This window comes from Chenopodium quinoa, unplaced genomic scaffold, assembly GCF_001683475.1.
Source record: "Chenopodium quinoa cultivar QQ74 unplaced genomic scaffold, ASM168347v1, whole genome shotgun sequence".
NCBI lineage: Eukaryota > Viridiplantae > Streptophyta > Magnoliopsida > Caryophyllales > Amaranthaceae > Chenopodium > Chenopodium quinoa.
In genome coordinates this window covers 2,386,821-2,399,952 of record NW_018744537.1, presented here as the reverse complement: position 1 = coordinate 2,399,952, position 13,132 = coordinate 2,386,821, and the positions used below count along the sequence as shown (strand labels likewise).

The 13,132-nt window shown below is 34.2% G+C and overlaps 1 protein-coding gene across 5 annotated transcripts; it reads right to left on the bottom strand.

Moving 5' to 3' along the window:
* Positions 1 to 312: 312 nt before the first annotated feature.
* On the bottom strand, positions 313 to 9,495 carry LOC110698630 (formamidopyrimidine-DNA glycosylase-like). Of its 5 annotated transcripts, XM_021876103.1 has the most exons (11): positions 9,103 to 9,491; positions 8,395 to 8,446; positions 4,449 to 4,506; positions 3,971 to 4,039; positions 3,759 to 3,884; positions 3,094 to 3,144; positions 2,471 to 2,548; positions 2,257 to 2,349; positions 2,112 to 2,205; positions 1,323 to 1,357; positions 313 to 1,241 (listed from the first exon to the last, which is right to left on the bottom strand). In XM_021876103.1, the coding sequence occupies exons 1-11, from the start codon at positions 9,329 to 9,331 to the stop codon at positions 711 to 713; spliced, it is 1,416 nt and encodes a 471-aa protein (XP_021731795.1). In that variant the 5' UTR covers positions 9,332 to 9,491; the 3' UTR covers positions 313 to 710. The 5 variants fall into 5 exon arrangements, with proteins under 5 accessions (XP_021731795.1, XP_021731792.1, XP_021731791.1 ...); XM_021876100.1 differs by lacking the exon at positions 2,112 to 2,205 and having other exon boundaries at positions 2,250 to 2,349; XM_021876099.1 differs by lacking the exon at positions 2,257 to 2,349 and having other exon boundaries at positions 2,112 to 2,214; positions 9,103 to 9,490.
* Positions 9,496 to 13,132: the final 3,637 nt, after the last annotated feature.

Sequence of the window (13,132 nt, the reverse complement as noted above, 5' to 3'; positions counted from 1 at the left end):
ATATTTTAAAACCTTCATTTTATACTTCAAACTTTAATTAATTCATTTTATATCGTAAATTCTAATTCCATAAAAAAAAAACCAAGTTTTTCATGAAAATTGTATAGATCAGAAATTAATGGTAAGGGCAAAATTATGACGCCACTAATTAATTTTTTCTCAAGTGAAGTTTGCAAGCAACATGCAGTCACCATCTTCCCTAATCTCATTGCACATTTGCACCAAACAACTGGCTTCCATCACTCAAATACAAAAACTAAACGTGCATATCATGCTAGATTGACAGGCTTCGGTACCCATCAATTCCTGGTATCCACTTCTAAAAGAAGTGAGGAAAGTAAGGTTTGAAATTGATTTTTACTACTGTCTAGAACAAATACAGTTAGACAAAAGGGCAATTCAGAACACGGTGTCCCACTGCACTACAGCGACAAATTATAGGCCCTCCAATAGCCTGGAACGCCAGCAATATCTAAATCTGCATAATGTTTGAACATATACAGGAGAGCATCAAACATACTAACAGCACGTGCACCGACTAACTGCTACGGAGTGCTAACTAGACATAAAATTACCACACTACTAACTAAATATTACGCGAAGCACTGTTATCAAAATTGGTGCTCGTTGAAGCTTGGCAGGAATAATGTACAAAATCCATTTACCTCTTGTGCCGTCCAAAAGCTTATCTATTTTGCTTTCCTTTTGGTCTACTTCTGGGGCTTTTTGGCTCCAGCTTTTGTTGGTTTCTTATCATTATCATCATGGACATCATCATCACTAACATCAGAATCAATGCTTTCCCTAGACTTCGACTCAGCTGTAGCCTTCTTTCCCCCACCCCTGGATTTCTTGTTCTTGTTAACATCTTGACTTTCATTAATTCCTTGTGGTTTCCTCTTTGCAGCAGCCCTGTCATCATGAGTTCCTTTTGTCTTATCATCACTCTCATCATCATCATCATCATCATCACCATCATCATCACCACCACCATCATCATCATCATCATTTTTAGCGGATTTCTTCCTTCTAGGTGGCTGCTTTCCACTTTTGCTATTCTTCATTTGCTTAGATTTCATATTCTCCATTTCCTCTTCCCTACCATCCCCATTAACATCATTTGCATCATCATCATCATCGTCGTCCTTGTTCTTTTTAGAGCCTCGCTTACGTGGTTTAGCAGAAGCTTCTGTGGCTTGCACTCCAGTTAGCTTTTGAAGTTCCGGAACATAAGCTGAAGTCTGACGATAGAATGCAAAAAGTTAATTCATTGCTGCATTACAATTGTGCAAAAGACATATCTTTTTAAAAATAAGACATACCCTTCCGCGTACAGTGATGAAGTCAATTTTCTTTCCTGCATGATGCCAGGAGGATAGTATTATTAGAATCCATGCACCAAATTTTTGCTAAAAGTTGTAGTCTAAAGCTAATAAGCAACAGCTACATCCAATGCATAAAATTACAGTAGGTGATATGGACAATAGAGGATGATTGTGTTAGAGTCAGAATATTTGGTTAGTATGCTTCCCAAGTCCAACATTTTGCAGATTTTGTTATGCGACTAGAGTATTTCACAAGGGGTGGACACAACTCAAGGAGATTAAGATTAAGCAGTGCTTAACAGTTCCAGGAAATGTTGAGTCAACCAAAAAAAATTCGATGCCAAGTACAAAAGACAAAGAAGTCAATGAAATATCACTTTTATGGCCGAGTTTGAGCATCCTCATACAGGTTAACCTGCCAGTCTCTTATTAGCTCTACTGACGCAGCTTGACATCCACATAAAATCCATTTTCCAGCAAGCGCATAAACTTGTGTAGTGTTCTACTATTTGACGGTGGGCGTTCAATGAAACAGAGGATTTGAGCCACAAATAATTCATAATGTCACAATGAAGCAAATCTTAATTGCTTACCATCATCCAAAATGCCAACATGCAATCATTTTCAACTAAGTTGATTCATTTCATCTACCGTCAATAGCAACTGAGAGTGCTCATTATGAACCGGCAATTCAGAAGTGTTAAAAAAAGAATACAATTCACCCAACACAAGGTATGTACACACTTTTAAAAGGAAAAATAAGATTCTCTGAGTGAGAAGTCAAACCATCGACAAAAGCCTTTCCAGGCTTCTTTTCCCGTGAATGAAAAATCCAATCACTTGGATATTGGCTACTATCAGCCCCAACCTCAACAGCCTTCTCAAGTACCTAAACGGGAAATGGTAATTTATTAGAAATCTTACCATCAACTTTTCCAGGTTTTTTACCCCAACGAAAATGAAATAACCAATCAGAAGGAAAGTGTTCGGAATCAGCATCAACTTCAACTGCATGCTGGATAACCTACAAGTGTTGGGTCTAAGCATCCTTTTAATCTGTTTAAACTTCCTTTCAATTGAACATGTTAAACTAAATTACAGTTTAAACTTTTAAGAAATGATCTGTGTATTCAAAGACAACCCACCTCCTTTATGCTCTTCAGCAGTCTGATACCCTCCTCTTTTGATAGGGAAGAGGCATTTTGTGAAGGATGAATTCTTGCCTGTGGAGAAGAAAACAAAACCATAGATATTCATGAACAGCTGATTAAAATTTCAGTCTTTTCAATTTCAACAAAATGCAAAATACATTTTGTTCTATACTTCGTGCAATTCTTTTAGAGGAACTTTACTAAGGTAACTTGAGGTATAACTTCATAATTAGTGATACCCTCAATTAGACTGAACAATACATGCACAGAGTATTATTTAGCCTAAAGAGTACATATATGATATATGGAAGGTGTTTTACAATTTAAATACTGTTATCAATTTAACTTGGTAGCTGGTAGCTCTTATCTGAACTTAGAAACTTGTTTTCTTAGGCCGAATATGTAAGGCATTAAGGCCTTACCCCCACCCTCCTCTTCTTCTCGATAGGAAAAAGTATTTCAAGGCATTTTCTTGCTTATCAGGACTTGTTGTTCATCCAACAAAAGTTATTAACTAGTTTGGCTTTCCAAAGATCAATGTTAGAATAGTGAACAATAAATTTGAATATGCGGAAGACAAATTCCTCTAATAATAAAAAGTCAAATTGAAAACTCACTTGATATAGAACTTCATCTGCAACCCAATTCCCGATGCCAGAAATAAAACTCTGCAAAGTAAAACAAGACTCGGCATCAATGTGAAGAAATGAAGGTATATTGACAGTTAAAAATGTTAGAATTAAGGCACAATCACTTGACACCAAAAACTAAATTGCTCCTAGTTCAAAGAATAATTGAGTTGGACACAGATTCCATGCAGTTAGTCCCAGTGTCACGCAGCCAGGGAAAGAAGCTAAAAAAGTATAAACTTGAAAAGAAAATCAAAGTATTATCTTTCATGTCAGGGACTTTGGAGATTAATATGTAGAGTACATTCTCCTGTATACTACTGTAATATACAAAGTATTTCATGCAAAAAAAAAAAAAAAAACAGATTGAAGTTCCAAGATGGATACTGTTAAAGTGTGTGGAGCATTGTCAAATCTACTGCATACATGTATACGATAGTCTTTTTTAGGCAGCTTTAGGAAAACCCTGCGGATATCGTATGTAAGCAATTTCGATAAAAGGTCCGGCTATAATATACCACAATATTTTCCTCCACAGCAAATGACAACGATGAGGAATAGTCAAATAGCCTCAGCAACCAATAAATAACATGATTTTAAACTCCAAAGTTGTGAAACTTAATGCCATTTTGCAAGTATTTCAAATTTCTGACCTGATCGAGCAATAAAGGCTTAATAGCAATCTTCTTTTTGCTCAAGGATTGAATGAACTCCCCTTCAGTCATGGGTTCCAACAAAGCATCTGGACCGAGCGCAGATATTGGTGGAACTGAAGCTGGCTGCACCAAGAAATAAGCAATAACTGACGAGTACATTTAAGATCAAAGAAATGTGGAAAGTGGTATGCTTGGAAATTCTCATATACATTATCCAGCAAGCGAACTGTAGCAAATCTCCTCTTGTCTGTGAAAGACATCTCCAGACCATCATTTAACTGTAAATAAAGAATAAATTAATTTGAAGCTCAGCAACAGCACCAAGCAATATCAAAAACAATGTTGGGTGCTGAAATTTTGCTTCAACAGCACTAAGAAATATCAAAAACAATGTTGGGTGCTGAAATTTTGAAGCAGGAGCGATTACATAAGGGGATATTAGTACCTACAGAATTAAAATCAAATCAACTTAAAATTTTGAACTAGGAGCTAAGGTAAGTAATTACCTAAAAAATTTCAAAGCGAGTTGTTGCTACTCATGCCCATCAACAAATTAAGTTAATAAATTATGACCAATCAGATAGGACATAATCAATAAAAATTTATTTCATGACCCTGTGCAGAACACTGATGACAGTCTTTCTATAATGAATCCTAGATATTGTTGCTGAGATTAAGAATGCTTACTTCTACGAAGAACTTGGAATATTTTGAGGGCCATTCATCAGCATCACTTACAGAAGATCTGCAGTCATTTGAAATACACGAAAATTTAATACAGTTTGTCCCATATCTATACTTAGTATTTAAAAACACAAACCAAAGTTGCCATATGCCCTCCTTCTCTTTCACCTTTCTTAATAATCATTCTCTTTCCTTAACCCCTTTTCTTATGTTTTCAAAGAAATTCTCTTCATCTCCCCCTTTGTTACTCTCTTTATATTTTGTAATCTCTATTTTAATTCAACAAATTAAATTTCCTTAACCTTCCCCTCTTCTCCCTCCATCTTTCAATTCAATCTATTCACATTCATCATTCAATTCATTAACCCCTTATCTTTCCTCTCTTCTAATATAAATACAAATTTTCAATAAAAGCTTTTTTCACATCACTTAAGTTCCAAAAAAATAAAAAAATAAAAATAGAGAAATATCTCTCAAAATTCTATGTAAAATTTCTACAACAATGAAGATGATGATTGAAAAGGAAAATATTGAGGCGGCAAAGAGAAAAGACTTGAATTTGACAAGAAATATGAAGAATTTCGTGCAAGAATACTATGGAAATTCCGAAATTCCGTAAGATGACATTGCTTGCATGTCATAGGGTCTTTTTTTTCAAGATATTAAGCGCACTATAAGCGAAATAAATTGGCAAAGAAGAATTTCATAACTTAATATTTGATGTAAAATTATAAAAGTCTTTGGTATTTAGTTTTTTTTATACAAATTTTTGATTAACTATCATGCAAATAGAGATTTGATTTTACAATTTTAAACCATTTTTTCTACAATTATTACTACTAATTCATAAAATGTTATAAACTATCAAAAGACGATGAAATGAATTCATTCAAGTAATTTGTAAAGTTTTAAATAACACTAATAACTTAACCACAAGTCCACAACCCGTGCGTAGAACGGGTTCAAAAGCTAGTTAAAATTTGACACAGCAAATGACATGCTTATTAGAAACATCAAAAAGTCTCAATAATCACATAGCATATGACCATATGTAATTAAGACCTCATCAAATGAAGAGATATGAGGCAAAAGGAAAACGACCATAAAAATCTAAGAAACTCGAGTAATAACAAATTACACAGAATGGTTGCTGATAACTTGTTATTTGGTATGATTTTAGGGTATTTTTGAACCTTGTTTTCGTTATTACTCGGCATCAAAGTTCATTATTTATCCTATTTGTATGCAAATTTTGTACCATTCATGCTTCGCGGGTTGTTTGTGTTTTTGATGTAATGTAGTTATTTTTAGCACTATGGATGTGATCAAGCATGAGTGAGCAAGGATAAGGGCAATCTTAGTTGATAGAGTCATGGAGGAAGAAGGAGGAGTGCCTTAAAGAGAAATGAAAAGCTTTTGGAGAGCCTTAAAGGGTTGTTTGTGTAAGCGTCAACTTCAACTGACCATAACTTTTGATCTACTTAACCTTTTAAAGTGATTCAAGTTGGAGATTAAAGTTCGTCTCAAGAGCTTTCCAACGACTGGTCGCAAGCCTATTTCTGACAAGAAACGAAGAAGTTACAGCCTCTCGAAGTTAAGTTGTCTAGGCCGGGAATTCTGCATGGACGTGCAACAAAATGGCACGTCCATGCAAGGCTACACGTCCGTGCCAAAATCTGCACTTCCGTGCAGACCTACTCGATTCTTGGCAGTAGCTACTGCCCACTTTTTCACCCTTCTGCACGTTCGTGCCAAGCTCGACACGTCTGTGGAAGCCTGTTTTCGGGCTCTTTCCTCGTTTTCACCGTCCTTTTTGTTTTGAGGGTGATATATATACCCCCTTGGCTCCCCTTGTACGGCATAAATGTTTGGAGAGCTTTTCTCTTAGTTTGTAATCTTAGAACATCAAAACTCTCAAATCATTAGTTAGATTTTAATTATTAGCTTGGAAAACTCAATTTCAACCATAGTAGAAGACAAGATTCCACCATTGTTGTTGAAGTTTGAAGCTTCTAGTAACATTCTCTTTCCTTGCTCTTCTATCTTCTCTCATCTTAGTTGTTAATTACTTGTTTAATTCTTGCATGCTTAGATTGTTAATTAATTTTATTCTTAGTTTGCATTTGTTCATGAATTGCTTTAACCCTTTGATTGGTTTATTTTGCATGGATTGTGAGTAGTCTATTTTATAGGGTTTGGGTAAAGCCCTCAATGTAGTCACAAAGAATTTGTTGCATGTGCTATTTTGGTAATTATTGGGTGTTAATTAGTTGATCTTAAATGGTTTCATTGTTTAGTTCTTGTATATGGCCATTGCTAGAACTATTCATCCAAGCTTTCTCAACGAAGAATCAAGAGATGAACTTGAGTTAGCTCCCTTATGCTTAATTGACTTGAAATGCCATGAGAATAGGAATTTTCAGTCAAGGGAATGTTTATGTCATTGTGATTATGCTTTAACACTTGTTTTATGCTTTGTAACCACGAGAGTAGGTTGTATTCATGATTCAAGTAATCCCCTTAATTCACCTTGATTGTTGCATGCTAATTGTGATTTGTAATAAAGTTGAGTGATATAATCTGAGCCCTAGATTCCTCTTAATTTTGTTAGTCTCCCCTTAGCTTTTAGTTGTTTTGAACTAGTAGAAGTTACTTAAAACCAAACCAATATCGACTTCATTTAGCTTATTTAAACGGTAGTATCTCGGTGGTTGATTCAACATCTCTCTTGAGTTCGACCCTTCCTTACCCTTGCTATTAGTCAGTGAGACCAAGATAGGATTTAATTTTGGTAGGCTCGACGACGGCCTATCAGTTGCATTGAATCTCTCTTCTTTATCGGGATGGACGCATTGAATCTCAAATTTCAATACAAATGTTCAAGAGGAAAATCAAAGATTAGGTCAATACAAGTCTAAAAAAGGTCAACCTACTTCTTGAAGTTATAATTTATTGATAGAGCTTACTGCATGTGGTTAGATAAGATATTCAATCGAAAAAATGTGGTTTGTATTGTGAAGCATTATCCATGGGGCGGTTATGAAGGGCAAGGAAAAGATGTTTTGACAGATGGACCATTACCTTAAGCATATCAGAATTTGATATTTTTTATAACATATACGACAATAGTATCCAGCGACACCAAACTAAATCCAAATCTCCGGGGTACAGATATGTTGGAAGTACATATAGGTTTGTAGAAGCTTCATCTTATTTCCTTCAAAAGCCACTTTGTTGGCAGAGAATACAGAGTAGCTTGTAAACATGTATCTAAAACTCTAATTGTTTTCAAGTGAAAATTACATAAGAGTGTGCAGTGTAAGCTTTAAAAATGTCATGCTTTTTTTTAAACTCTTAGAGGGTGAATCATTTGGACTATTTGTTGACTAAAATGTTTGCTTATGAAGGATTAAAAATCTTAATACCGGATATATTACTCTCAGAAAGCAATCTCAGCCTTCAACCTCTAGCACATCAATAGGAAAAAGTTCACATCAGAATAATGGGTACTGGGTACCACAGATCCTATAAAAGTAGATAATAATAGCCTAATAGATGAATTCCACTTTATAAGTTAACAAAAAAATAAACTAGGTTTAACATGCTGCAGCACAGCAGCAGTGCAGCACATTTCATAAGCAAATCAGCTACCATTTCAAGCAGATTTTCCTTTTTTTGACATCTAACCTACTTAGCAATATATTGTCTCTTTAATGCCTAAATCCTAACCTCAAGTTTTAGTCAAAGACCCTAGAGTAGGTCAAAGGCCACATGAGGATTGATCTACAGTGTTATGCACACAAACCATTTAAACAAGCAAATACTGTAATAGGAATGAATTCAATCACAATGATACGCAAAAAATTAAAAGCCTGAAATAATTCATAAAAAGATAAGGTAAAACTTGATGCACATCAGCACTTGATTGATTAACAATTATCAATCATACCTTTTATATTTGGTAATTGCCACGCCCTTAATATATACAGCACCTGCCATCCCTGTGACATATTACACATCATAGTTACACAGTCAATCTTACGCGAAGATATACATATATATAAGTTGGAAAATGAAGTATACACCCCTCTTGTTACAAATAGACATATCATTGTTCCTTACACAAGGCCCTATTTAACACTGCCTCAATCCCATTGTACGTTGATGCCTCCCTTTTTCAGTCTTAATTCACACCTTTTCCATTAATAGTTTTGATTACATACTAATAAAATGTAGTATTTAAAGTTGAAATATTTACTAACCCATTGAAACAATCCTATCAAGATCCCACGTTACATTTTTTTTCCCCCTTTTTACATAGTTTTACAAAAATTTGATGAACTTTGACTGCAAATTAAAAGAAGATGTTAACTCTAAAATGAGATGGAATGATGGATTAGAAATCAGCAAATTGCAGAATTCTCACATTTTATATTCATATTATAGAATGCCATCTCATAAACAACATTTCAAATTCTAGACAAATTCAATAGAGAACACCCCAAACTCTTATTACGTACTAAATAAAGCACAATTTCACCATCTCAAAAACCCTAAAATTTTCCAACATTTTCTATAAACCCTAAAATCAAAACAAATTAGGGAAACGAAAATTCAGAATCGAGAAATAGTAAACCTAGGGTTTTGGAAGAATTACCAAATTGGAATGAAGGAAAAGGAGGGGAATCAAGCTGAAGCCACATGTTCTTGCCCTTACGATGAGCAGCAACAATGGTTTTGTTAAGAATAGCAGCTTCGAAATCGGAATGCGAGACTCCATTAATTACCTTGGAATCATCTGCTATGATTGATTTCACTATTTTCTTACCGATGCAGTTCTCAGCAACGGCGGACCTCGCTGCTTCAACCTCGGGAAGCTCGGGCATGGCGGAGGAGAGAGAAAATGGCGGGTGAGTTTGTTTAGGAGAGAGAATAATTCGCGCGCTTTTTTTAGGTCTGGTTTTGGTATATGATGTGACGGAGAAAGGGAAGGAAACTAAATTAATTTATGGCATTAGGAAAGAAAATTAGGGAATTTTTTTGAAAATTAGGGAATTTGAATATAGTTTTTTGTTTTTTTTTTTTTTTTGAAATTCTTGATATAGCACGCACAGCTACTAGGGCTGAGTAAAATTATCTGATAATCCGAAATTCCGATCCGTATTCGATCCGAAAATATTTTCGAATCGGATTTCGGATATCGGATCGGGTATCCGATCCGAAATCCGAAAAAACACTTTTTTACCATTTTAAAATATTTTCATAGTACTAGAATATTAGATGCCCTAATGCCCTAAAGACAAAAATCTGCCTTTTTCGGTCTTTCTCCTCTATTTTCTCCCTCCTCTCTCATCTCTTCTCAAAATCTTAGATCTGAGATTTCCCTCTTCTCACTTCTCAGAATCTCAGATCTCCCTCTTCTCACTTCTCAGATCTCCCTGTAACTCTCTTATATCGCTCCACAGCCTCACTCCTCCACCAGCCGTGACTTCCCTCACTCCTCCACCTGCGGGCTGCGACGGCAACCTGAGCAATAACCCCAGATAAACCTCCAACAAGAGCTTTGGAGGAGAGAGAAAGAGACCCAGAAACAGCATCAGAATGCTGATTCTGAGCAACACGAGCAACATTTCTCAAATGTTCATAACCCACAATAATAGGAGTATAGAAGAGGTGGCGAATAATAGCAGGGAATAAACCTTGGTATAAACCTAGAAAACCCTCGTTGAAGGCGTTTGTTGCGACGGAGGAGGCAGTGGATGAGGCGTGGAGTTGGAGTTTGGTCTTGTTTATGTCAATTGGAAAGGTGGTTGACTTTGCTTCAATTGATTTGCTTGAAGTTTTCAATTGGAGTTTTCGGGGCTGGGGGTGGGAATCGAAGGGTGATTCGAGGAGGAGGGGTTGATTTCGTTGAGTATGTGGTGGGGAAGGGGGGATTCCAGTGGTGGGGGATGAGGAGAAGGGCTGTCGGAGTGTCGAAGGGTGGGGGATGGGAAGGGGACTGTCGGAAAATAGGGAAAGGTGGTGGTGATGGGGTTGTCGTGGGTGGGGATGGGATGGACTGGCTAGTTGTTTTTATTTTATTTTTTTTAAAAAAATTGTTAGATGGGTCGGATATTGGATATCCGAACTATCCAATTTGAAAATTTCGAATATCCAAATATCCGAATATTCGAAAATTCGGATCGAATACGAATATCAAATATCTGATTTTTCGGATCGGATATCCGATCCGTGCTCACCCCTAGCAGCTACTTTATTTGATGAAATTGCATTGACTCTATCATGAAGTAACAACGAAGTGTTAGATTTTTTTGAATACACACTATGTTGGCAAACATTTTTTTTAATTTTTTTTTACCCATTTTAGTTTGTAACACTTTGTTATTTGATAAGAACAACTGATGGTAGTCGTTAGGGGTCGTAATCCCTACTATTAGCTTGACAATAAGAGCTAGAATATGCAATTAGCTTGAAAAAAACTTACCAAAAATAAAATGTTAAAAGTAAATGCTCCCTTCGTCCCTTATTTACATGCCTATTTTCTTTTTTAGGGGTTTTCAAAATTACATGCCTGTTTCTATTTTAAGAATGTACTTTTTGAAAATATTCCCTCTTTTTGATGAGTTGTCATTAATTTTTTTTATTTTTATTTTTGTACTTTTGACATCATTTTCCAACACTTTCTCTCTCCATCTCTTCAATAATTACCAACAACCTTTTTTTCTCTCTATCTCTCTCTAACCCCACATGTATATTTGTACTTTCCAATCATGACTTTTAAGTTCCTTAATTCCCGTGTAAAATGGAAAGTAGACGTGTAAATAAGGGACGAAGGGAGTAGTAATTAAGATGAAAATAATTAATTAATAATTTATATACTAAGCTAATAGCTAGCCATTGGGGCTCAAACTAGCTAGAAAGATAATTAACTTAAAAGCTTATGTGGCATAACAAGCTAATTTGACAATTAGCTTACCGTTGGAGTTGCTCTAAGGATCCAATATTATTTTATTATTTTTCTCCCTTATCAATCTCACTCACACTATTTTTTTTAATATTTTATTATTTTTCTCTCCAACTAACAACTAGACCTTTTGGTTATAAGGTAGAATAGCTCAATGATAATAGGGTCAGACTCAAGCTTTAAGACACATAATAGACAAGAGCTCTTATTGGGTAGTGTCAATATAGGCCAAAATGTTTGTTCAGTTTAATATATAAAGAAACTAAATTATGTAAAAAAAATAAAAATTACATAGATAGTTTCGTATTCAATATATATTTAATTATTGCTTTGTTCAATATTTATTTTAATTAATGGTTTGTTGCCCTCTTTGAGCCAAACAACACTTCCTTTGATCCCACTTATAAAAAATATACATCTTCCGTTTTTTTATAGTTACAATAATTTAACTTTTACACTATTCATGTGTTCCACCTTGACTAGCTTTGATGATTTATAGCTATACAAAAATATAGTTATTTAGAATCTTGTTAAATTCGTCTTGATTTATACTATTTTAATATTAAATGTTTATAATTTTTACATATTGATAACTAATATTAACGATTAATTATATGTTGTTTTACGTAATTTATTAATTTATAAATAAATTTAATATAATTTGCTTTATGTTAATTTGAATCTAATTATAAAAAAATGTTAAACTCGTCATTGATTATTATGAAACGGATGGAGTAATAACAGTAATTAGACTACTGACTTATTAAGTTGTTATGAAGTAGTTACATATGGAGTATTTTGACTAGTTTTTGGTTTATGAAGAAGTGATTGGTATCCTATCTGCTTGTATCATGGCAAAGTCTTACCAACCATACGACATTGTTTATACAACTTTGAAGACCAATCAAAGTGTAGAGTAATTGATTGACTTACCTAGATTTCTTAAAATTTTCAGAAGTTAATGTTAAGTGATAACTTCAAAAAGGTATTCCACTATAGGCAAGTTTTATTTTATGATTATTTTACGTTGTGTATTTGTTCACGCTTTTAGCATATGAGAAATCGTTGATGTGAATCTTAGTAGAGGAAATATTAAAAACATATTTTTTTTTGCTAAATTACAGAATGATGTGCTGAAGCTTGTAACTTTGTAATCAATCAACGGAAAGGTTGTTATTTTCTTGAAAATATGCAAAAAGTCAAATGATTAGTAATAATCAATCACAGCACAACTAAACCTATGTTTTAATTATATATGTATATATATGAAGTATTTAATATTGTCTTGTTTTCTACTCTATCAATTTAATTTGTAAAGTATCTAGACGGTAAAATTATAAAGTATGAGATGAAAAATGTGAAAAACAACATCAATATGTATTTTTTAATAAAAAACCTAAAAAGTTTGAGATATTGAGACGTCAATTATAATTTAAAACAATAGTTTCCTAAAAAAAAATCCATAACTACCTATTTTTTTCAAAATTTAAAATAATCTCCTATTTATGTTAACAATCACTAATTTTCAAATTAATAATACACTTCGTATATTTCATCATTAACTTTTTCTTACTCGTCACCTAATTACATTTATTTGCTATGTCACCATTCCACGTAATACTCATACAATTTCTCACCCAATCGTATTTACCCACTACATCACCATCTATTCATCCACATTATATACATACTCATACAATTTAAATTAGATACATACTTA